This window comes from Mustela lutreola, chromosome 15 (assembly GCF_030435805.1).
Source record: "Mustela lutreola isolate mMusLut2 chromosome 15, mMusLut2.pri, whole genome shotgun sequence".
In the NCBI taxonomy this organism is placed as follows: Eukaryota; Metazoa; Chordata; class Mammalia; order Carnivora; family Mustelidae; genus Mustela; species Mustela lutreola.
Window position 1 is genome coordinate 58,052,673 of NC_081304.1, and position 25,159 is coordinate 58,077,831.

Genomic DNA, 25,159 nt, shown 5'->3' on the forward strand with positions numbered 1-25,159 from the left:
GGGGCCTGGCTGGGCTGGAGGCAAAGGTCCTGACTTCACTCTCCTCCTGCCCTTGGTCTGAGAGGGGAAAGTGATGCTGCCTTTCTTGGGGTTAGCCCCGGTTCCACTTGGAGTTGGACTTGGAGTCTCTGCAGCGGGAGAGATGGGGACAAGATTCATCTTTCTCCCAGATGGCTGTCCAGGTGACCCAGTGCCATTTCCTGATAGAGCCCTTTTCTCCATGGCATGTATCGTGTGCTCCTACGTTCATGCTCAGCCCACAGTTCTGTATGTGGTCCATGCGTCCGTCTTCTGGCTGAGATCCCACTGTCTCGGTCATGCCAGCTTTCTGGTAAGTCCTGCTGTCCAGTGTGGCCTGCGCTCGTTTTTGGCATTCTTTAGGCTCTCGCTGTAGTTGTCAAAACCTTTGCGTTTGGATATTAATCTTAGAACCTGCTTGTCAGTTTCTTGCCCACTCCCACCCTTTCTGGGATTCTGTTTGGGATTTTGTTGATTCTGAAGATCATTTTGGGAGAGAACTGAGATATTTGACATTCCGGTTCACGTATACCCACTGACTTCATTCTTAATTTTTCACAATGTGTTTGATTGGTTTTCTCTGTAGAGGCTAGTACATCTTTTGTTAGATTTATTTTGGGGTATTTGGTTTTTTGGATGCTATTAAATGGTGGTTTCAGCATTGTTTTCTTTTTCTTCTTTCTCATTTTTTAAGATTTTATTTATTTGAGAGAGAGCGCACACGTGCGCGGGGGAGGGGCAGTGGGAGAAGCAGACTCCTCACTGAGCAGGAATCCCGATGTGGGGCTCCATCCCAGGACCCTGAGATCATGATCTGAGCCGGAGGCAGAGGCTTCACCAGCTGAGCTGCCCAGGCGCCCAGCATTTTCTCGTGATTGGTGCCATTATGTAGAAATACTGTTGTCATGTTTTGTTTTTTAAAGATGTTATTTTTAAGTAATCTGTCTGCCCGACACAGGGCTCAGACTCATCCCTGAGATCAGGAGTCACTCGGTCCTCCGACTGAGCCAACCGGGCGTACCCCGTTGTCATGTTTTTTACAAACAAAATCTTACCAAGACCTCTTAATAGGTTGTATCAGTTTAACTGAAGATTCTTTTGGATTATCTGAGAACACACTTACGTTGTCTGCAGATAATGACAGTTTTCTGTTTCCCTTTCCAGTTCTGGCACGTTTTTCCCCTTGCTTTATTGTGCTGTGTAGGACGCTCGAAGAAGTGGTGATCACGGATGGGCATCTTTGTGTCTTTCCAGATCCCAGAGAGAAAGCTTCAGCATTTCCCCATTAAGAATGATGGTTGTTTCCACTTTGTCTTGTTTTTAGTCTTGATCAGATTAAGGGAAGTTTCCTTCTGTTCCTAGTTTTTATCCTGAATGGGTGAACTTTTTAAAAATCCTGATTGATGTTAATTTATCAAATGTTTTTCCAGCACCCAGTGAGATGATAGTGTGATTTTCTTTTTTTGTGTGGCTATTTTGTTATCGTGGTGAATTATATATGTCTTTGAGTATTTAAATGACCTGAGAAGGAACAGATAGTCTCTTTATATACTACTAGATTCCTTCTGCTTGCTAATATTTTGTTGAGGATTTTTTTAATAATTTTTTTGGTAAAGATTTTTATTTATTTATTTATTTATTTGTTTATTTGACAGACGGAGATCACAAGTAGGTAGAGAGAGAGAGGGGGAAGCAGGCTCCCCGCCGAGCAGAGAGCCCGACTCGGGGCTCGATCCCAGGACCCTGAGATCATGATCTGAGCTGAAGGCAGAGGCTTTAACCCACTGAGTCACCCAGGGGCCCCCAATATCAGCATTTTAATCAGAATATCCAGCTTATATACATGTACAGTTTGACTGAGATGGACCATCTGATTCCTGCTTCGTCCTGGTCCGGCCAGTTCTGTGCCCTCCACCACCCCCGTCCTGATGAAGCCACCTTTCTTGTTACTGTTGGAGCTTCTTTCCTCTACCCCCGGGATGTGTTTTGATCCTTCTCTTCGTTGTTCCCTCGACGCTGCCCAGACACATCGTAGCCCCCTGTCGAGGCTGAGGGTTGGCTCTGAGCCCCTGGCCTGTGTGCTGCGGCCGCTCTCTGTATCTTCACATACATTTCCGTCTCTCTCATTTTCGGAGAGAAGGGAGGGAGGAGCAGGGTTGGGGGGAGAGAATCATCAGCAGACTCCCTGCTGAGCGCGGAGCCCGACGGGGGCTCGATCCCACAACCCTGAGACCACGAGTTGCGTGCCCTGCCACGGGGCCAGCAGGTTCAGCTCGGATGTGCTCGGGCTGAGTTTTCTTCTCTAGATGCAGCTTGGAGCTTGGGCTTGTTGCCTGTGGCTCGATGCCTTTGGTCAGGTTTGGAACATCCAGAGCCATTGTGTCTTCGGAGACGGCTTCTGCCACCTGCCTCTGTCCTCCGCGGACACAGATGCTCTCGGGTCACCTTTTCATCGTGCCTCATGGAGTCTCTGGTATTTTTTTTTTTTTTAAGATTTTTATTTATTTATTTGAGAGACAGAGAGCACAAGTAGGCAGAGAGGCAGGCAGAGAGAATGAAAGGGAAGCAGGCTCCCCGCTGAGCAGAGAGCCCGATGTGGGACTCGATCCCAGGACCCTGGGATCCTGACCTGAGCTGAAGGCAGAGGCTTTAACCAAGTGAGCCACCCAGGCGCCCCTGTGTTGCAGTTTTCATCTGGTGTTTTCTTTTTATGATTTTTTTTAAGGCTTTTTATTTATTTACTTACTTACTTATTTTTACAGCTCCTCCTTTATGGTTTTTCTTTTAATGGTTCCCAGTTCTCCAGCAGAATTCTCAATCCATTTTTCACTCACCTGAACACATCCGAGATGATAACACAGGGCGGCACAGATGGACTCACAGGGCACGCGGGGGTAGCCTGTGGTCATAGTCATCAGTGTCGCGTCCTCTGTCGGTTGCCAACCGGGACCGTGATTTTGCCGCTCTTGCTGACCCAAAGCCCGTTCTAGAGTTCCGCTCTGGGCAGGCAGTCAGGCAAAGGGGACGAGCACGGGGAGCCCGCCAGGGGTTGGCATCCCCCCCTGCTGGGCTTTGTGCTGTGCGAGGCCCAGTGTTCCTAGGACACCCATGACTCTCGGGGTGTAGCCATGAGCAGCCCGGGGGAGCTCGGAGGGAAAGCTGGGGGTGTCCACCCTCCTCCTGGCCCTTGTGCGCTGCTAATCACTCTGCCCGGCCTCTTGCTTCCCTGCCACAGCATTGGGGTTTGTAACTACCGTCTGTGGAAGACAGGAAGAATGATGCTGGATCGTCAAATACTCGGTCGCTGTCACATGGTCCATCCTTCTCGTAAATGTGGAACGTGGTTGGTTTGGTATGTTTGCATCCAGGTCCGGGCGTGCTCACCTTATGCAATTAGGCGTTGTGTCTCCTGTAATCCAAACGTTGTTCCTGTCCTGGCGGTAGCCGTGTCCTTGCGTGCCGTTCCTCCGGGGGTCAGGCCACCAGTGGGGAGCACTGTCCACATGCGTCATCTCGTCGGAGCCCGCGCCCCCATGTTGGACGGCTCCATGGCTTATTTTGGGGTGTGCGTCCACACCACCCTGCACACTTACAGGCGCACGCACACATGCACGGGGCAGTTTCACATGTGCTTGGGACGATCGCTCTTTTTATAGAATTTTGGCCTTTCTTACCCCAAGGAAGCCACAGTGGTTCCTGTTTTGGTGACCTCTGCTTTGTTTTTTGTCTTCATCTGTCCTTGAAGTATTTTTGTCATTTTACCCTCGTGCCTCCTTTCTCTGTATTATGCACCTTCGTCCTACTTCTTATTGCGAAGGGAGCTCCCGGGATAAACGTGCCGGGTCTGTCGCTGCATTTCCAGATGGTGTTCTACTCCTTACTTTCCCTGCTGTGGAGTTTTGGTTTTCTATCTCGGATCACTCCCCACAGCTTTTCCCGCATGTGCTTCTGTTCCGGTACATGGAGTCCCTGCTCTAACTCTGTTTCTGAAAATATTCTTTTAACTTATCTTATTGGTGATTTCCTTAGGTAAATGTTTTCTCTGAAGCCTCTGGTTGATGATGTTTTCCTTCTTTTATCAGGTTTTGGTTCTTTTTTTTCCCTTAAACACACATGTGAATTTATGTGGGTGCAGTGTTTGCAAACGGTGTGGGTGATCTCTCTCCTTCTGGGTGGTGGCCTGATGTCCTCCCGAGAGCTCTGGGTGGGGAGTGGCGTGTGTGAGACCCCCCAGTTCCGTCCCATGTTCGCTCTATGCCCCGGCCTTGACCTCCATGCTCACTTGTTTCCTGGTTCCGCATCCTTCAAACCTTGAAATAATGTGTATGCACATTCCTGTCTTAACAGGAGGCCTGGCACTCATAAGGGTGGGGAGAACCTCCTGATACTGGACGGGAGACGGGCATTCCAGGCAGAACAATCTGCGTACATACAAGCCTAGAGGCGTAAAGCAGCATAGCGTGTTTGAAAAATGGCAGGCTTTTTGTGCAGATGTGTTACTCTGTCTCCCTTAGGTCAGCTCAGCAACAACAGGAGCTGGGGTCTTAAAGGCTGTGCAGACATCCCTCAGGCCTTTGTGGTTCTTCAGAATGTTCTCATGGCTTTGGCAGTCAGTGTGTCCGGCTCTCACTGGGTGTTCTGCGCTTGCCTGCTATAGTGAATCCCCTTTCAGCATCCCGCCATCTCAGTATGCTCCAAGGGGGTTCGCTATCTTACCCACGCATCAAATCATTCTTCCCATCCATCAGTAACATTTCCAGCCTCTCAAGCTTGAAAACGTGGAGCTGTCGTTAGCTTGTGTCTTCCGTGGCCTTTATACTCAGAGCTTCTGAGTGTTTTTGAGTCTCCCTCCCACGTCAGTGTTCTCAGGACTCCCCGCTTCCCTCTCACTGGGGCCCGGTCACTGTGCTGGGACTGGTGCAGTAGTCTCCACTCCCCACTCCTCATCTCTTGCCCTTTGGTATCTTTTCCATGGAGTTGCCCTATCTACACTTTACAAACATGCTTCTCCCCTGCATCTCCCCTGAACCTCTGCTAGCGGATCCCCTATGCAGGACACACTAGGTTGTTGAGTCAGCCTTTCTAAGCTCCTGCCGCCAAGCACATTCCATGACACAAACTACTTTCAGCGATGCTGAGCTTCTCGCTCTGCCTTGGCTGTCTCCTGCCACCCAATTTTATGTTTTAATACGATTTTTTTAATCCCTTCTTTTAACTTTTAAATAGCCTTTGAAAGAACCTCGGAGACCATCGATGCCTGAATTTCATACCTTGTTTTACAGTTTCTGATGAGATGGCCCTGACTTTCAGGATCTGGGGTTGGTTGTGTATTCTGTTCCAGAGTTTCTGTCCTATTTATAATCCTGTTCACCTTTCTCCTTTTCTTTTTGTACCACTTTCTTTTTTGTGCCTTATTTTCTGTGTTTGTTGAGTGCACATTTACTGTCTTTGTACCTAGAGTGTGTATTTCTTGAAGGTACATAATGTCTCATGTGTGTGTTCAGGCACTGAATGAGGTCTGATTGGAACGTCAGGGTCTCAGAAACATATTTTAACAACATATCGCCCTCCTGCCATATGCCTTGGGGAAGATAGGGGGACACAGTATCGATCCCATTATCTATCAGTTCTACAGGAACCCGGTACTGGAGCCAACTTCCAGATAGTTCAAAGGCAGCTCTTGAAGCCGTAAGGTTGAATATTGTATTGTCTGAGAACATTTTTTACTCCCCCTGCTTGGCAGGCACAGGATACCGATGGTGATTTAACCTTGTTTTTAGATGACGGACTCATATTTGTGAGACTGAGTCATCTTTGTAATCCTAGACCTCAGAAGAGCGCCCCCAAGGTGGGAGACACATATGTTGGAATGATTTCTGATTTAAGTGTCATTAAGACCTGCTACCACGTCACCCATGCTGTGAGATGTTAGACCGAACTTCCACATTTTTACTTTCTTGGGGGTTTACTGTTTGTTTGTTTGGTTTGTGGTTTTTTCTTTTTGGCCAGTCTGTAATTTACCTCTTTTTTTTTTTCCTTAAGATTGATTTATTTATTTGACAGAGAGAGAGAGAGAGAGAGAGCACGCACGCACAAGCAGGGGGAGAGGCACAGGGAGAAGGAGAAGCAGGGAGCCCGATGTGGGACTCAGTCCTGGGGCCCTGGGATCCTGACCTGAGCCAAAAGCAGACGCTTAACTGATCAAGCCACCCAGGCGTCCCTGTAATTTACCTCTTATAAAAGAGAAATGTAGGGCACCTGGGTGGCTCAGTGGTTAAGCCTCTGCCTTTGGCTCAGGTCATGATCTCAGGGTCCCGGAATCAAGCCCCACATCGGGCTCTCTGCTCAGCGGGGAGCCTGCTTCCCCGCCTCCTTCTCTGCCTGCCTCTCCCCGTTGTACTTGTGATCTCTCTCTCTCTCTGTGTCAAGTAAATAAATAAATAAAATCTTAAAAAAGTGAAGTGCAGACTGTGTAGCTTTGTGACAGCCTGTGATCTCATTTCTGAATGGAACAGCGGTGAGGTACATAGAAAAATTCTTTGAGGTAGATCGTTGTGGCTTGTCTACTTGTCTGCATACAAGTTAAACTCGACAAAATATGAAATCAAGATTGCCTAGCCTTAGTTTCCTCACCCTTACGGAGACCCCTGTGTTTCTTGCCTCCCCATTGCCTTTCTGTAGCAGCACAGGGAGGCTGGCCGGGGGCATGTGCCATGGTGGGGAGGCCCGGAGCTGGCCAGGGTTCTCAGGGGACCTGAGCTGCCTGAACGAGACAGAGCCGGGGTCTGAAGCCCCGGTGGTCAGCGAGGGCTGAGGTCTCAGGCTCAGTGTCAGCTCAGAAGTAAGACAGGTGCCCCGCTTCCGGTGAATGGGGGCCAGAGCCTTTCGCCTTTTGTCCTCTCTCTGCCCCTCCCCCCAGTGGGAGGCGTGATCCATGACCGTGACTCTAGGGAGTCTGCGGGGGAGCAGCTCGGACGTGGTTCTGACCACTTACCTTCTTCGGGCCGGCCTGCATTCCCCTGTTCGAGTGTTCAGAGTCCGGTGGTCTCTCGAGAGCCTTCTGGTGGCAGCTGCCCAGGGTTCCCACCTGTGTGAACGCAGCTATTGTCCTTGCAGAAGCGGGCCCTCGCGCTGGACACCATCAGTCCCCAGTTTCTGGAGATGTGGTCCCCCAGCTCCCCTTGAATAGAAGGCCTTCATCACGGGGCCATGGGCTGCCCTTTCCCAGATGCCTCGGGCCCTCCTGCCACCACCCCAGTGTGAGGCGGACAGTTTTGTGCACTCTTCTCAGAAGTCATTCTTAAGGAATTTAAACCCCCAAATCAAAAGTGCACTCAGTGTCCATCCTGAAAAGTGGTTATCGTGCTGATCAGGAAAGGTTTGTGTGCTCTGGACTAGCGGCTCGGAAAAACTGGGGACCCATGAGTTCCCAGCTGACTCAGTGGGTGGAGCACATGACTCTTGATCGCATGGTTGTGAGTTCAAGCCCCACGCTGGCTGTGGGGAGGATTTAAAAGCAAAATCTTAAAAAAAAATAACAATTGAGGCTCTCCCCAAAGAGCATCCGTGTGGGTTATGTTCATCGGTACTCACTGTATTCGAAATGATAGCCAAGTTAAAACGTATTTACAAATTCCCTTAAAAATGGTAAACCATTGTTTTCTTTAAATAAATGCATTTCAAACAAACGTATGACAAAGATAACATAAGTAATTTATCTTTCATGAAAAAAAAACCTATTTTCCGAAGCAAAAAATTTAGAGAAGTTTTAACATTTTTGCAAATCTCTCTACTAACCACCTTTTCAGATCATCAAAGGCCCCTGCTCCAGGCGCTGTGTGGTTTCTGGCCGTCTGATGTGTTCAGGGGCTTTGGGTTTTCATTTTTTAACACGATTTTGTTTTTCTTCCAGACGTACTCTGGACTCTTCTGTGTAGTCATAAATCCTTACAAGAATCTTCCAATCTACTCTGAGAACATTATTGAGATGTACCGAGGGAAGAAACGCCACGAGATGCCACCGCACATCTATGCGATCTCGGAGTCTGCTTACAGGTGCATGCTGCAGGGTAAGTGGGAGCGTCTGCGGTCCAGATACGGTTTCGAAGGACAGGTCGGTTTTCCGTGTGTGTGTGTCTATCTGTTCTCCAAAGGGCTTTCAGCTTAAAAAAGTGTAACAGATGTTTATTGTAGAAGAATTTTGAATTCTTAAGATTGGAACGGGCAGCGTGGTCATTTTCTGGAGGAAGTTAGGATTGCCATCATAACTACGCCATGTTTGTCTTTTCACAAAAAAGCATCTAGTTTTTGTGTATATTTGCTCTCCAACCAGCGCAAGCCAGTGTGATTAGAGCTGTCTTGCACTAGGAATTAGAACCCACAGGAAGAGCCACAGGAGGAATAACAGAAAAGGTAGAGGCCGCCTTGGGGGAAGGAAGGTCATAAAGTATTTCTGTCTTAAAACAGGGAACGTTCGAAAGCACAGGGTAAGTCGGTTGTTCTCGACTGTTCCCCTTTGGATTTAGGATAAAATGTACATGGGAAGAGTCATTCATTTGCATCATGCCTTTAGACACCATGTTTACGGCGGGGACATTTTCCTGGAAGCCAGAACGTAGCAGTTTCAAACACATTTCATGTTATCACTTGAAAAGACAGCATTAAACGTGGGCCTTCCTGGTGTCGTGTGAGGTCTCCTGTAGTAACGCTCCCTCTCCTTTCATCGTTTCAGAAAGAAACTTCATAAAGTGTGATAAGACCTATTGGTTCTTTTTTTTTTTTTTTAAGATTTTTTTATTTATGCTTTTGAGAGAGATTGAGAGAATGGGGTGAGGGGCACTGGGAGAAGCAGGCTCCCCACTGAGCGGGGAGCCCGACGTGGGGCTTGATCCCAGGACCCGGGGATTGTGACCTGAGCCGAAGGCAGACGCTTCACCGACTGACCCACCCAGGTGTCCCAGATCTATCAGTTCTTACAAAATAGTTTGGTCATCTTCGGGAACGGGATATGTTGCTTCCGCATGTCACCTTCTTGCGGGTCGCAAAGGCTGGATCTGAAATTGAAGGGCAGTGTGAGGGCATTCACCAAGTGCACTGCCCATCTCCCACTGCTTGTTTGTGCATGAGACCAGACCCCTGGCCAACAGGAAGTACTTCAAACCTAGGAGAGCGTCATCGATGGGTGAGGACAGGGGAATATCCAGAATCCGCTCAGGCTGAAAAAAGATGACGTTTAATGCCCTTTCTTAGCTTCAGGGCCAGAGAGTCCTGAGAAAGACCCACAGCCGTGGGGAATTGCTGATCGTGGAGAGAGGATGGTCAGCTGCTTTGCTCTCCATTCTGTGTCTGCGTGAAGAAGAAGCCTTATATACGCAGAAAAGCATTTGTAGGAATGAGCAGCCTTGGCCTTACAGAGGAGAAGAAACTGGACAAAGTATATTCCTTCTCTCATTGAGTCCGTATTTCCCATTGAAATGAGTCCATTCTCCCAGTGGGGATGGTTGACCCTCTCTGGTCCCTGAAGTGTTTATCAGGAAGGGGAGTTTCCAGAAGGCGGTGGGGGGGCGGGGGAGGTGATGGTCACGTGACCATTCTAACTTCTCAAAAGGCCAGGAAGTTTCAGGCTGTTGAGCTTCACATACTTGCCAGGGAAGGTTCTAGAATCTGTTGCAAACAGCCTAAGAACAATACAGAAATATGCTCCACATTCCTTTAGCTCAGTGGGAAGGGAAAGTACAGGAGACAGTGTTAAGAGAGAATCAGGACATCCCCATGCCATTTCATGGTCTTTTGTGACATCCTCGTGGCTGTTTTGGAAAGGGTGCCCGGAGGTGCCAGTTGCGGACGGAAGCTGTCTAGTTTGTCGGGGTGTCCCCCGGCGGGATCCCGTTGGGACATTTTTATCCGTATACTTGATGCAGGATGCCTGCTGTAAAATGTATAGATAACTTCAGTGTAGTAAATACAGTTGATGAAAAGAAAGAGAATTCTTCAAGTGATCTTGACAGGTTGAATGGGAAAATTGAATCTGACCAAATAGTTAAGAGTGATTAAATGTTAACGTCCCACTACTGGGTTGCCCGACCAGCCACATGCCTACGGAGCAAGGAGAGTGTAGCTTACCAGCATATCACATTATCACTGATACCATTATCAATGCCAGAATGAGCATTTACTGAATATTACTGTGTGCCGGGCCCTGGGCTAAACGTTTTATGTGTATGATGTAATCTACAACAGCCATCGTCTGAAGTCAAAAGAATTGGCTGTCCCTACTTTACGGAGGCACAAAGAAGTTAAAAACTTGACCCAAGAAAATGTAGATAGTAAGAGGTAATGAACTAGGGTTCAAAACCAAGGCAGTGGGACATCTTCTTTTCCACCATAATAAAATTCGATATGAAAATTAAAAAGAGACACCTGGGTGGCTCAGGGTTAAGTGTCTGCCTTTGGCTCAGGTCATGATCTCAGGGTCCTGGGATCGAGTCCTGAATCAGGCCCTCTGCTCAGCGGGGAGTCTCCTTCTCCCTCTCCCTATGTCCCTCCTTCTGCTTTTGCATGTGCACTGTCTCTCTCTCAGATAAATAAACAAAATCTTAAAAAAAAATTAGTTGATAGCTTTGATTACATAATAATCGAAAAGTGTGACACAAAATACTAACCAAAAACCCCCTTCTAAACAATTCCATCACGTTCCACTCTGTAGGTCAGGGCTACGGGCCTACGGGCCGATGTCCTACATAACACATTGGGTTGGGACACATACTACGTTCATCAAAGTATGGCTCACGGTAGTTACCAAAGCTGCTCACGTAGGTTTCCAGTTACCAATGTGAGCAAAGCCGCTAACCAGGGGAGGATTCAGAGCATAGGGTCCCACCAATCAGTTGCTGCTTTAACGCACAAAAACAGAAGAGAGCTTACCTTTTTCCCTAAGTTTGGATTCTCGGGGATTCTGTATTAATAAAATGCAGTGTGTCTGGCACATAGTAGGTGCTCAAGAAAGTCATTGAATGAATGAATGAAAGTAGAGTTCTCGGGCACAAAGTTGATGGCAGAAATCACAAACTCCTTTCTCATTAGATTTATACCTGCGTAAAATAATACCTTAATGTAAGTAGGCGTTACATGTGTTTTAGGACTAAGTGGAACTTTAAACTTAAAAATTTCCAGTTGCGTAGTGTCGATACATAGAAATATTTCTAAGTACATGTATTGGCTTTGTATCTTACAACCTGGCAAAACTCACTTATTCTGGAAGGTTTTTTGGGTCGAGTGTTTGGGATTTCCCGTGGAGACCATTGTGTCCTTTGCCAACAGAGACATTCACCATGTCCTTCCCATCTTACACTTTGGATTTTTTTCTGGCCTTGTGCTGTTGAATAGACGGGACAGCAGACATCCTGGGCTCGTTCCTGGTCTCGGGGACGGCATTCCGTTTTCTGCCTTTAAGGCTGCTCATTAACCAAATTCGTGAAAGTCTCCTGTATTCCTGGTTTGCTCAGGCATTTTAAATCTTGAATGGTTGTTGAGTTTTGTCCAATGTTTTTCTCCGTCTATTTGGATGACTAGGTGACGTTCTTTAGCCTGTGGTTACAGTGAGTAAAGTGCCTTTGGACACAACTAATGTTGCCTTGCGGGACAAATGTCACCTGTTAGTCCTGTGCTCCCCTCTGTATATTGCTGGAATGGATCTGCTAGCATGTTAAGAATTCTTGTGTCCTTGCCGATGACAGATATTTACCATTTTTTTGTATTATCATGTTTCTGTAGTCACAGTGTCAGGGTGAGGCTTATCTCTGAGAATGGGTTGGGAGCTCCTCCTTCCTCTTCAGTTTTCTGAAAAGTTTGATAAGATTTTTTTCCTTAAATGTTGTGTTGAATTCACCGGTGAAGTATGTTTTCTTTGTGGTAAGGTTTTTAATTACACATCCTGTTGTTTTTTTAACTGAGGTATTGTGGACATTTTATGAGTTCCACAGATTAAATTTCTTTAATAGATTCAGGGCCAATCAAGTTACTTCTTCTGGAATGAGCCTTAGCAGATTTCATCTTTAAAAAAAGTTGTCCCTTTCATCCTGGTTGTCAGGCTGGGATTTGGAGTAGTTATGCTCAGATATTGTTTTTTTTTTTTTTTTTAAAGATTTTATTTATTTATTTGACAGAGAGAGAACACAAGTAGGCAGAGAGGCAGGCAGAGAGAGAGGAGGAAGCAGGCTCCCTGCTGAGCAGAGAGCCGGATGCGGGACTCGATCCCAGGATCCTGAGATCATGACCTGAGCCGAAGGCAGCGGCTTAACCCACTGAGCCACCCAGGCGCCCTCAGATATTGGTGTTTTGTGTCTTTTTCCTGATCAGTTTACCTAGAGGCTTATCAATTGTATGATTTTTCTTTAAGACCCAGAATTTGGATCCTTTTTTCCTCTTTTTCCTGCTCCCCATTTCTTTGATTTCTTTTTTTTTTTTTTTTTTTAAGATTTTATTTATTTATTTGACAGAGATCACAAGTAGGCAGAGAGGCAGGCAGGCAGAGGAGAAAGCAGGCTCCCTGCTGAGCAGAGAGCCCGATGTGGGGCTTGATCCCAGGACCCTGGGATCATGACCTGAGCCGAAGGCAGAGGTGAGCCACCCACTGAGCCACCCAGGCGCCCCTCTTTGATTTCTGTTCTTTCTCATTTCCTGGCTTCTATTTCACTTGAATTCCATTTGCTCTTTTCTGGTTTTTTAAGGTAGGAGCTGAGGTCATTGATTTGAAACTGTTTCCGCTGCTGACATAGGATTTAACTCGGCGTGGGTTTATCAAGGATCCACGTGTGGGATTCTTGGGGTTGCTTGGGAAAGCACTGAGCTAGGAGAAGAGTCTGTAATCTTCAGCAGGCTAGTTGCATTTTTGAAAGTGAAATTGTTTCCCATATATACCAGGGGGAGGCTTTGTTTCCATTTACAGGTTTTTAGAGGTCAAGGTCATTGTGCATTATTATAGTGCTTTTGTTGGCCCTTGAAGAATAATGAGGATTCATGATGCGGAAGAGAGGGATGGTGGGATCACAGTTGGAGAGAATCTTGGAGGTGATCAAGCCCATACCCTTATTGCACGGTTAGGGAAACTGAGGCCCGAAGCCATACAAGACCAGACGGACAAACACAGAGGGTCAATATGTGGGGCCAGCAGCGTTGTTCTGGTTTTTGTTGGGCCGGGGGGTGAGAAGCACGGGGAGTGAAGGATGCTGCAGAATTGAAGGGTGGGCTGTGGTTGTGCAGGTCTCCAGCTGGAAGGAAGAAAGCCATCTGAACTAATTAGGAGGCAATTGAATTTTGGTTAATTTATATGCATTTTGATGTTTGTACTATGATAACCAGTTTGGGAAAGCCGTAAAAATCATGGCATCATGGAGTTCTATGGAAGTTGCTCAGGCAGACCTGGAGAATATAGGGGGCTCGGGGCTTGCGTTCTGGGGGGCTTGGGGCTCGTGCTCGCAGTGAATAAGCAAGGACCTGATAAAATCCCAGTATCTTAGGTCAAGGCGCTGGCGCCAGCAGGTGTCGATGCCACATTTAGAGATGCAAGGTGAGTTTGCAACAGAGGGGGACCAGCACCCAGGGGTCCAGTGCCCTGCAGTCAGCCACCCTAATCAAGGCTAACGTCACCGTGGGAATAAGGACAGAAGACAGCCTGACCTTGGGCAGCTCGTTCTAGGGGGCAGGCAGCCGGTGGTATCGTCTAACTCCAGAACAGGGTTAAAAGAAGGACGCATTGAGGACCCAGAGGGAGAAGGTCTGGGAAGCTTCCCCAGCGCTCGCCCCTGGCAGGCGCGGGGCGTGGGCAGACTCCCCCACCGGCTCCAGGAACACTTCTCACCTGTTCAGCACACAGGCAGGCTCGGAAGTGATTGGAGGTCCCATGTCCCACACTGCGGCTTCGTCCGTGGGCTGGACGTGGGTTTGAATTTCACCCTTTCCTTTGAAAAACCGAGCTGAAGACTCAAATCACGCCTCACTTTAAAATCACGTTCGATCCCCCCCGTGGCACGTTCTTTTGTCATTTTGGGGACAAATGCCGCTTGGACTGGAGACGGCCGTTAGACTCAGCAGTGTTTGTCCCCCTTCCACCTTCTCCACTTAGTGTGTGATGATTTTTTTTTTTCCCCTCCTTTAAGGTCAAGTTAAATCCAGTTCCTCTCCAGTGGTGGGTGTTCTGGAAGCCGTTTTGAAAGGCAGCGGTTTGCAAACCTGACCCTGCTTCAGAATCACCTGGGGTTCCTCTTTATAGAGGGCGAGGGAGGGTCAGCCCCTGCTGGCCTGAAACTGATTCCATGAGGAAGGGACCGGGGTCGCATGTTTACAGGACTTCTCAGGTGAAGCCAGTGACGGAGCTGGGCTTGCGCATCAGGCTTGATGAGGGTATGTAGCCCCCGAAGCTGGGGCCGTTGTTTACCCCCTCAGCACCTGGCATTACCACGCGCCAAAGAGACTGGCTTCAGGGCTCTGGAAGGGGCGGGGAAGCGTTACGGGAGAGACGCAGAGTCTGCAGAGTCCCCAGCGCGATGTGGACCACGACTGCAACTTTGTTATATCAGGTCTTTAAAAAAAGCAGGCAAATGGTCACTTTGTTTTTTTGTGTTCTTTTTTGTTTTCTAGATCGGGAAGACCAGTCAATTCTTTGCACGTAAGTAAATATTGAACATTCTGACTTGTTTGTGATTCTGTTGGAAACTAAAGCAATTGTTTCTTGGTTGTTTGCTTTTTTTTAATTTAATTTTATTTTTTTGGTCTGGGAGGGGGAGAGTAGAGCAGTAATTTTTAAGAATTGGATGTAAACCTTACAGTGACCATTTTAAGACTGAGATGGTATAGGTTGCTTAAATCCAGGGTCGCTGTTTGGTGGTCACACTGGGCGTCTCCCACATTTTGCAGTGTTTATCTGGGAAACCTTCATCTCTAGTTTCTGCGTGCACCTGGTAGGCTCCTGGACATGTCGGCAGTGTGTCCGCATTACCCATGGTCACCTGCCTCGTGTGCTGGATGCTCGAGCACCGGGAGTGAATGAAGCCATATCCACAGCGGGATGCCATTAGATTGGCTTAGAAAAGAATCGTTAGCTAGAAAGACCAGCCTGGCTTTAGTGTGGGCAGGAAAGGCATCGGAAGAGTGATCGGGAGGCTGTCAGTCGGTGCAGGCAAAAGCTGGAGGTGTGACTGTGCCAAGTGTGCAGGGGAGTCACTGGAGGGCCTGGAGTGTCTGTTTGGCGGCCTGTAGGGGAAGTGCAGGCCCTGAGTGGAGGCAGTGGGTGTGGGGGAGGACCTGGCTGCGGTGCGCACTGCCTCTCTCACTACCCGCCTGGATGTGGAGCTCAGGAGAGGGCTGCCCCAGGTGCAGGCCTGTGAGAGGGGCTGCCTCCAGAGGATGGGAGGGAGAAGGCTGAGTGTGGAGCCCCTCGGAAAGGCAAGAGTCAGGCAGAGGTCAGGGAGGCTGAGGAGGCAGGAGGGTGTATGTCCGTGGCTACGGCCAGCACAGAAGCCTGGAGACGGGGTGAGCCCCACAGAGACCGGGGCCCTGGGTGTGTCCGTCCAGCACCAGGGGCTGAGATGAAGGCAGAGGCCAGATTACACTCGAGAAAGGATGGGAGAGTGGAAAAGTTAAAATCCCAAACCGCAGGTGTAGGCCTGCTGCTCTCAAACTGTGGGGGAGAGTGAAGGGCAGTTGTTGGAGACTGACCGAATCTTGCTGTGCATGGTCCAGCGTTTACCGTGGACGAGTTTGAATGAGGGGCTGGAACCTTCTGGTCTCTAACTTCTCTTTTCCCTGATGTCGCAGCTCGGGTATCTGATATAAGCCAGGGGAGGAGAGGTGGAGGTAGCAGGCACGGGTCTGCTTGTTGCGTACGTTTTCTCCTAGCCTTGTTCAGCCTCTGGGGTTGTGCAGGTGAGCTTTTCCTGAACAGCCAACCAGCCTGGCACATCATGGCTTAAAATCCTCCTCCCGGCAACTGGGTTGTCTCAGCTGGTGTTTCCACCACTGGGGCTGCTCCTGTCTCTGCTGTGGGTTCTGGGGAGGGGGGGGTGCAGCTGCTGGCTCTTGGGGGGGGGGGGCAAGGTTCCAGAAGCAGCAAGACAGTGAGCCCCAGTGCATGAGCCTCGTTCAAGTTCCTGCTCCTGTCACCTTTGCGGTCTTCCTAGCCCCAAGCAAGACACAGGGCCAAGGCGGGGGGAGCAGATAGAGTGAGAGTGGAGACGGTTGGGACCATCGCTGTGGTCCATCCTCCACGGGAGAGCGGCGGAGTGGAACCAGATCCCGTCCATCAAAAGGTGGAGCCGTTGCAGCAAGTGGGGCACAGCAGAGCAAGGGAACAGAGAACATGAGGTGGAGAAGCTGTCCCATGGGGCACGGGCAGAGGGGAGCACACTGTTGGGAGGGAGTAGACAGGTCAGGACAGTGTAGGGGTCTCGATGGAGTAGAACCAATGATGCTGGGGATGCTGGAGGCAGAGCAGGAAAAGCAGGCAGTGAGGCCGTGGGCAGAGGGGAGCTCACTGGAATTGAGGGTGCTGAGGGGCGGGGTCTGGGATGTGTCCCTCACCTGCGGAGAGGAGGGGCTCAGCCGCGCATGCGCACATGCACACACAGACACGCGTCATCAGCCCTTCGTAAGGCTAAAGGTTTTCACCTAGTGGAGCGTCCTTCTTTCCAAGATCATATCCTTTCCACTCTTTTGGAATAAAATGTGCTTAATTTTTGGAAACAAGAGGAGAGGTTTTGTTCTTAATGATCTCCCTGGGAGAGAATAATCCAGAAGTCCAGAACCATTGGAGAGGAGTGGTGGGGCAGGCTGGGGGCTCCTTCCCATGCCAGGGTCTGCAGACACCGTAAGGGAGAGCGAGCAGGACGCCGGGCTCAGGTCTGGGGGCACCGCGGAGGGGAGAGAGGGGGTGGTCCTCACCTGGAAGGGGGGTCCGTGGACTGCTCAGTGAAGAGGTGGCAGGTGTGGGGGCCTTTGCTCCCTCTGGAAGGGGGGTCCGGGGTGTGCAGAGGAAACGGGATTGTGGTTCTGGATCGGGGGAGAGGACAGCGTGGGAGCAGACTGTGAAAATGCCAAGCGACCCGCGGAGACGATGTCTTGGGCACCAAGCGGGGTTGAGCATGGCAGGGTGGTGAGCCCGGAGGATTCCTAGGAGTCCCAGGGTGGGATGGGGGGCTTGGGCCTCTGTGGGTAGTGGCTGTGCCTGGTACTTCCAGATCCCAGTGCTTGCTAGCTCAGGTGGCCAGGCTTGCAGCTGGATGAGTTTCTAGACCCTGATTCTTCTCACACTCTCTGATGGCTTCCTGAAGAATCGGTGTTCTAGGTGGACAAGGGAGGTGCCCTGAAGCCTGTAGGCACGGAGGACATCAGGAGAGGAGTGGCAGTTTTCAAGGATTTTGGTGCAAGCGCAGCATACGGTGTGAAGTAAGGAACACATGTTAGCTTGAACTCAGCATGCGGAAAAATTAACCTACATTGCTGCGCATCACCCAGTTTCCTGATTTCTGCCATCCACTCCTGTGTTTCAGGGCTCCAGCCCCAGCATCTCACCGTGTCCTCTGACCCCTCTGTCTGCAGGGCCCCGTTTCTGGCAAGCTGTCGGACATTTCTGTCTGGTCCTAGCCGGTCCCATAGCTCTGGTCTGACCCACTTTATGGATCCCGGCTGGCTTTGTGCCTTTACCATCATCTTCCCTCTGGGGACCGAAATCTCCTCAAATTGAATCCCGTCTATATGACAGGTTCCAACGCACACTGATTTTTCTCTCCCCAACCCTCTTTTATATCCATTGCCGCCCTTGGTTCCTTGTTTGGGTCGCCCAGACCATGCTTTACAACTAGGCGGAAGGGTGGGGACTGTGACTTACCTCGACTGGTCTTAATAACCTCGGAGACCCCGGCACCCTGCTCTGAACAGGGAACATATTTCAGAAACAGATAAAAGGGCAAACAAAAGCACGAATCTCAATGAGGTAGGAACCAAGATGACAGGCTGAAGTATGGATTACTGGTGATACTGTATGTTTTCAAGGGAAAACCTTCCTGATACCATTTTTAAAAGGCATTTTGAGTTTGAAACTTAAAAGCTACACAGAAATAGAATGGTACATGGGCTGTGTATGCCCATCACCCAGCTTCTGTGATTTAAAATTTTTTTTACTACTTTTCTTCATTTTTAGCCTTCTAAAAACTTTTGCTGATGCATTTCCCCACATTTTTATTTTTAAAAAATTCAAACCTACTTTAGGTTGACAGAATGATACTTTAAATGGCTGCATACCCTTTACCTTGTCAGTTTTCTATGTGCAAAAGCTTTTTTTTTTTTTTTTTTTAACCATTTGCAACTGGATTGCAGACTTCCTGACACCCTGGGATTCTTCAAGTGACTTCCCAGGACAAGGGTGTCTCCACGTAACTGCGGGCTATCCTCACGCTGAGAAGGTCCACATCAGTTCTATAGTATCTGATGTAGGATCCGATTTCCAGTTTTAAAAAAGATTTTATTCATTTATTTGACAGACAGAGATCATAAGTAGGCAGAGAGGCAGGCAGAGAGAGAGGAGGAAGCAGGCTCCCTGCTGAGCAGAGAGCCCGATGCGGGGCTCGATCCCAGGACCTGGGATCATGACCTGAGCTGAAGGCAGAGGCTTTAACCCACCGAGCCACCCAGGTGCCCCTCTAACGTATTTTTTCTCGTTTTTAAAATCCACGATCCTTGCCTTAGGTCTCTTCATTTCAATTCTGTATTCTAGAGTAGTCTTTAACTTTTTGCTTTCTTTTGTTGTTTATCTCATTGGCTGGTGTTCTTTAAAAGTTATTATTATTTTTTTTAATAAAAAAAGTTATTGGGGCACCTGGGAGGCTCAGTCGTTAAGCGTCTACCTTCGGCTCAGGTCATGATGCCAGGATCCTGGGATTGAGCCCCACATCAGGCTCCCTGCTCAGCCAGGAGCCTGTTTCTCCTTTTCCCTCTCCCTCTGCTTATTTTCTTCTGTCAAATAAATAAAATCTTTTTTTTTTTTTTTTTAAGTTATTTAGAACCTGATATGCAAGTGTCTTGTGATGCAGTTTTGACCCGGCCCACCCAGGGCCTACTCGCCCACACAGTGCTCGTGCTGTGGACCCCAGCCTTAAGCTTATGGGGTCCCGGGCCACCTGCACTTCTGACCAGCCAGCTACGTATTTGGGGGTCACTGCCCTGTTGGGTTTGATAATTCACGAGGATGACGAATCAGATCCAGCCAGAGCAGAGACAGCAAGGGTAAGGTCTGGGAGCATCCCCATTGTAAACCTTCCATATCCTCTGGACACTTCCCCGCCTAGCACATGGATGTTTATCCCCAGCCAGGAAGCTCCCCCGAGCTTCAGAGTCTGGAGTCTTTAAGGGGTTTTGTCAAGCAGGAATGAGTGATTGAATCATGGGCCGTGGGTTTTAATTCTGTCTCCAGCCCCTCTCCCCTCCTGGGATATTGGGGTGATTTCCTTGACTCAGTGCCCAAACCTCTGATCTCTGGACTGGTCTTCCAGTGTGGCCAGTGCCCATCCTGGAACTATCTAGGGGCCTGTCGTGAGTCCCCTCGTTGGCACAAGCTCTCAGGACCCCCCATAAATGACAGAGACTATCCAAGGACTTAGAGGCTCCCTCCCAGGAACCAGGGACAAAGACCACCCACGTCCTTCATCGTATACCATCGGTTAATCGTCACACGGAAATCTAGGCATTGGGACTCTCCATGAAATGGATAAACGAACTACATTCTGCTCATGAGTGAGGCAGAAGAGAATGTGTGGGTTGCCAGTCTGTGCTGTCTGGTGACAGTACCCCACATCCCCACATCCAGTAATCTGGGAGCCAGGGGCAGGACGTGGACCTCCGCAGACCTCTCCTTCCTGAGCAGGTGGTTTTGGAGCTTGGGTGACTATCTATTGATGTATCTATTTATTTATTTAAGAGAGCGCAGGAGAGTGCGTGTTGAGCACGAGTGGGAGGAGGGGGCAGATGGAGAGGGAAAGAGAGCATCTCCTGCAGACTCTGCGCTGAGCATGGAGCCTGGTGTGGGGCTGGAACTCATAACCCCGAGATCTCGACCTGAGCTTTAATCAACTCAGCCAGCTGAGCCACCCAGGTGCCCTGGGTTGACTATTTTTGTTGAGGACTTTTGGTAAAGGTTGGGATGCAGGAAACACTCAGGGAAGGAATGAGTGCTGTTGATAGAATGAAAGGTTAGATAGAGAACGCTAATCTACTTTTGTCACCAGAAGTGACCTCTGCAGGCATTTGTAATTAGGGTAATTTTAGGCTCCTTTGTCCTTAATTAATAGGGTCGGATTTCTGAAGTGAGTCTCGTAGAGTCCCCTTCTGTCTTCTTGAGCACAAAGTGGCAGTCAGCAAGTACCTTCTCTTTCCTTCCCTTTAACTTGTCCGGTCATCTGATTGTGGATATTTCCAAGCATAAAGAACAGTTGAAAAGAATTTTGAGTCAAGACCCATATATGTCTCCAGCTAGATTCTACCATTAATATTTCACTCGATTTGCTGTACGATATATTGCCGTGTTCCTCCTCTGTCCATCCGTCGATCCATTTTATTGTTCGTGCTGGGAGGAATTTTTTTCCTTTTCCACCTTGCGTCCTGCACCCGGGGCTTTGCAAATTAACTGGCCTTAGAGTAATAGGAGAAACGACTACGATTATCTGCACACTCACGGGAGTACTCCGTGAGGAGCATTTGCTGAGTATCCAGAAATAAAAGGCTTATATGCTAAGCTTGACCAAAAAGAAAGAGAGGGCTTCAAGGAGAGAGCGTGGAGGGTTCTGTCGGGCTGTACCATGCTGACAGACGGCTGACTTTGTAGTTCCTGGGTCTGTCTTTTCCCAGTCAGGACACTCCCTGGGATGAATGGCCTCTATATTTTCAGGAGGCTGTGCTTAAGGTTAGGTAATGTTTCCTTCCGTGGCTGCGGATTGATATTTTCAGTTTAAAGTAATTTTTATACCGCTTTGATGAGCTGTCAATCCCTTCACTTGATTTATTTCAAGTTTAAGTTTATTGAACTTTATTTCAAGTTCAATTACAGACTTCGGTGCCCTTCCCCTTAAGCACCTCAGTGTACATTACATTAACTGAAGTCCAGTATTTACATCTTTCTCTTTGGAGCTAAAATCTGTGTATAATGAACTACGCAAATCTTAAATACACGTCTGCAGGGCTGTTTGTGTAACCGGAACCTCTGTTGCGTTGGGGAACATTACAGTCACCCTGGGAGAAAGTTCCCCAGTAGATCTTTTGGCCTCGGCACTCTTTCTTAATTCTTGGATGCTCCTGGTTATGATATTTAATAACATTTTTCTTGTTCATATCTATTAGACGCTACACTGTGACTTGAGAAGTAGGAAAATGTGAAACAATGTATCTTAGATTTGAGAGAATAGGATCCGTTCTGTGGTGTCTTTGAGTAGCCACCAAAGAAGTCCAAGAATGTTATAACTGGGATTTCTTCAACTTTAGCCAACACACAACCAAGCTGCTTAAGTTTCCTGTGTGACATTAACTATTTACTCAATTTTACATAGTAGTTATTTTTTATTAATAGTATTCTTTGTGATACTAGTACACTTTGTGATACTTTGTGATAGTATCACAAAGAAAAATACAGTTGGAGGCAACAATTTTTTTTTTAAAGATTTATTAATTTATTTTAGAGAGAGTGCAAGTGGTGGGTGGGGCAGGGCGCAGGAGGAGAGAATCTCACCAGACTCCATGATGAGTATAGAGCCTGACTCAGGGCTTGATCTCACGACCCTGAGATCACGACCTGAGCTGAAACCAAGAGTCAGACACTCTACCAAGTTCTTGTTTCAGCAGCACATATACTAAAATTGGACACTCCACTGACTAAGCAGCCCAGGCTCCCCGGAAGCAGTGTTTTTAAAATATATATATATATTTAGGTAGTTGGATTGCCTCTCTCTAAGCTTTCTATTTTAATCACTTACTCTTTACTTTTCCTCCAAAAGGATGAACATCTTCATTTCCCCTCTGGTCTCCTCTGCCTGCTGCTACCCACCCAGCTTTTCCCTCTGCAGACCCAGGCCTGGCAGTGTGGGCCCCCACTTATGGGTCCAGCCCCCTGCAGGGTCCTTGAACTCATGTGCTGCCAGAGCCTCTGGTGAGGACTTGCAGGGTTTCCTTTACCACGAGAAAGCCATGTTTTCTACACTTAATCCTGTGTCATGGGCAGTGAAATCTTATTAAGAATGTATCCTTATGTTGAATTTCCTCTCATTAGTATTGAAATTTACAGAGCAGTCACCCTGGTTAGGAAATGATTCTGTTCTCTAAGCTCCCTTTTTAAAGAATAATCTGTTTACATTTACTACTTTCTAACTGCCGGTTAATGCAAGTCTTTCTCCTTTTAAGTGCATTTAATCATGTAACAGTTGTAAAACAGTGGTTGCCTCACATCAGCCTTCTGTCGGGATGTGATGAGATTTTTTTTTCTTCGGGAATTTTATCCTATAGAAATCCATTAATTTTAGTGCTGACTGAACTCATCTGGATTTTGAACTGTTTGCTTTTTTTTTCAAAGATTTTATTTATTTGTTTGACAGAAACACAGCGAAAGCAGAAACACAGGCAGGGGGAGTGGGAGAGGGGGAAGCAGGCCTCCCTGCTGAGCAGGGAGCCGGATGCGGGGCTCGATCCCAGGACCCCGGGATCATGACTTGAGCCACCCAGGCGCCCCAAAACTAAGCATATTCTTACCATGACCCACCAGTCACACTCCGTAGTATTTGCCCACTGGGGTTCAACTTATGCCTACATGAAGACCTGCTTTGTACACGATTACCCAAACCAGGAGGCAACCAGGATATCCTTCTGCAGGGTGCGTAGATAAGCACTGGTACGTCCAGACGATGGAGTCTTGCTGGGCCATGAAAACAGTCGAGCTCTCAAGTCATGAAAAGACCTGGAGGATCGCTAAAGGCACACGAGCACGTGAAAGGAGCCCATCTGAGAAGGTTCCATACTGTCTGGCTCCAGCCATAGAGACAGGGAGCACAGGGGGTGTGGGAGGGAGGGGAGATGAGCCGGCAGAGTGCAGAGGACTTTAGGGCACTGAAACTATCCCATATAGTGTTATAGATGTGCGCCGTTACATGTTTGTATTTGTCTAAACCCACAGAACGAACCACACCCGGAGTGAAGCCTAATCAAACTTTGGGCGATCATGACGTAGGGTCCCTGGTAAAAAAATGTCCCATTTTAATGATGTTGTTAATGGAGGAGACTGTGCCTGTGCCAGCACAGAGAGTAGCTGGGAAACCTCTGCATTCCTCTCCATCTCTAAAACTGCCTTCCAAAAAAAAAATGCTTAAAACACACATCTAAGGCAATAGTGTGGTGTAGGCGAAAAGGCGTCATGGGGTGAGGTAGATGTCTGGTGGTTTCTCGTCCACCCTGAGCTAGCTCCGTGACTCCAGGCCAGACCGTCAGCTTCTCTGGACCACCGTTTGCTTTTCAGATGATCCTTGCTTTAAAAGTGCTCAAGTCTTAAAACTGGGGGAGTTTTTGGATTCTGATAGGTGTATCTGAATGATAGCTGAGTTATAGGGGAGAAAGTAGTATTCAGATCAGCTGGTGAAGAGAAGTTTAAAATGTTCTTGGCAAGTGTGCCAGGAAAGGGACTCAGCTCTTTGCAAGAGTTCCCTCCGTGAATCTTTGTGGTCGTCCTGTTCCATGGTAGCCAAGGCTGACCCTCGTGTTCATGGGATGGAGGACCAGGCTCGTCTTGACCACAGAACCTCGGCTCTCACGAATAAACTGCTTTCTAACAGAGTTTTGAAACTGTCGGCAGTCATCAGCTAATGTCATGTGTGGCTAGTGTTCAAACGGAGGTCATCTGAAGCGAGACCGTGGGGCAGAGGGGGTTTTTGAAACTACACTGAAGTTGATGTATCCACAGAAGAAGAAAAGAAGCTGTTCAGATCTGGGTGAGGAGTTTCTCGTTGGGGAAACGTACCCAGGGTCCAGAAGGGACTCCAGGAAAGATCCTGGAATCAATCACCTGTCAACGCTCTTCCTCCCCCCTTCTTAGCGCTGTAGCTTTTTACGTTGTATTTGGGATTGTGCACGTCTTTGCAAAGCCACCGAGGGCCAAAGACCTCTCTAGAGAACCAGAACACCTCCAGGCCAGAAACCCCTGTCCTTCTGTGTCCTGATGTCCTGCACGAGACGCAGGCTGCTCGCTGTCCTCCTCTTTGACCTCACACTGGCAGCGCGTGGACCAGCACGGACGGAGCAGCCTTCCCGTGCAGAGCGCCTTCGTCCGTGGGTCTGGTCTCCTCGGTGGAAACCAGATCAGATCCCTTTGTCCTCCTGGCTTTGAGGTCTTGTTCTGTCGCTCTGCTCTCTGAGGATTCTCATGACCCGCTTCCTTGGTGAGACCCCTGCCAAGCTTTCCGATGGGCTCCCTCCTGTCTTTACTTCTGTCCAAGCTGCTTTGATTTCTCTGCCTCTGTCTGGGACGGACGTGCTGTTGCCCTTTTAAAAAATTATTTTCGAGATTTCTAACTCTATGCCTTTGATCCTACCACCTCTTTCAGAGACATGTTGGGGATTAGCTTTTTTTTTTTTTTTTTTTTTTTTTACTGCTGTTAATACCTTCATGCTTCTCATACCTACTTATTAGCATTATTGCCAAGAGCCTTCTGGCTGGGGGCAGAGCTAGGCTCCTTACAGGCGTGCTCCGGGGCCTGTGAAGTACTTAGTCTCTCACTGAAAGGAGTATAAACTGAAGCCCGGAGCTAGAGAGCGGTGGACAGGATTTCAATCTAGGCAGCTCATCTGGACACCATAACCCACACTCTTCTTTTTTAAAAAGAGTTTATTTATTTGACAGAGAGAGTGACACAGCGAGAGACGGAACACAAGCAGGGGGAGTGGGAGAGGGAGAAGTAGGCTCCCTCTCAAGCAGGGAGCCTGATGCGGGGCTCGATCCCAGGACCCTGGGATCGTGACCTGAGCGGAAGGCAGATGCTTAACCCACTGAGCCACCCAGGCGCCCCCACCCCATAACCCACATTCTTAGCCATTAAGGCAAGCAGCTATGGATTCGTAAAATAAT

The 25,159-nt window shown here is 48.4% G+C and overlaps 1 protein-coding gene and 1 long non-coding RNA gene across 7 annotated transcripts in view; one reads left to right on the forward strand and one right to left on the reverse strand.

The window, feature by feature from the left end:
* MYH10 (myosin heavy chain 10) overlaps window positions 1-25,159 on the forward strand; it is a 118,396-nt gene that overhangs the window by 12,717 nt on the left and 80,520 nt on the right. For all 6 annotated transcript variants that reach the window (XM_059150553.1, XM_059150552.1, XM_059150556.1 and 3 more), the window contains exons 3-4: window positions 7,931-8,087; window positions 14,656-14,683. In XM_059150553.1, the coding sequence (XP_059006536.1) occupies window positions 7,931-8,087; window positions 14,656-14,683 (185 nt within the window). The remainder of the gene's footprint in view (window positions 1-7,930; window positions 8,088-14,655; window positions 14,684-25,159) is intronic.
* Window positions 7,767-9,732, reverse strand: LOC131817124 (uncharacterized). Its single transcript, XR_009348338.1, has 3 exons — window positions 9,179-9,732; window positions 8,995-9,071; window positions 7,767-8,180 (listed from the first exon to the last, which is right to left on the reverse strand). It is a non-coding gene; the product is annotated as an uncharacterized LOC131817124 (long non-coding RNA).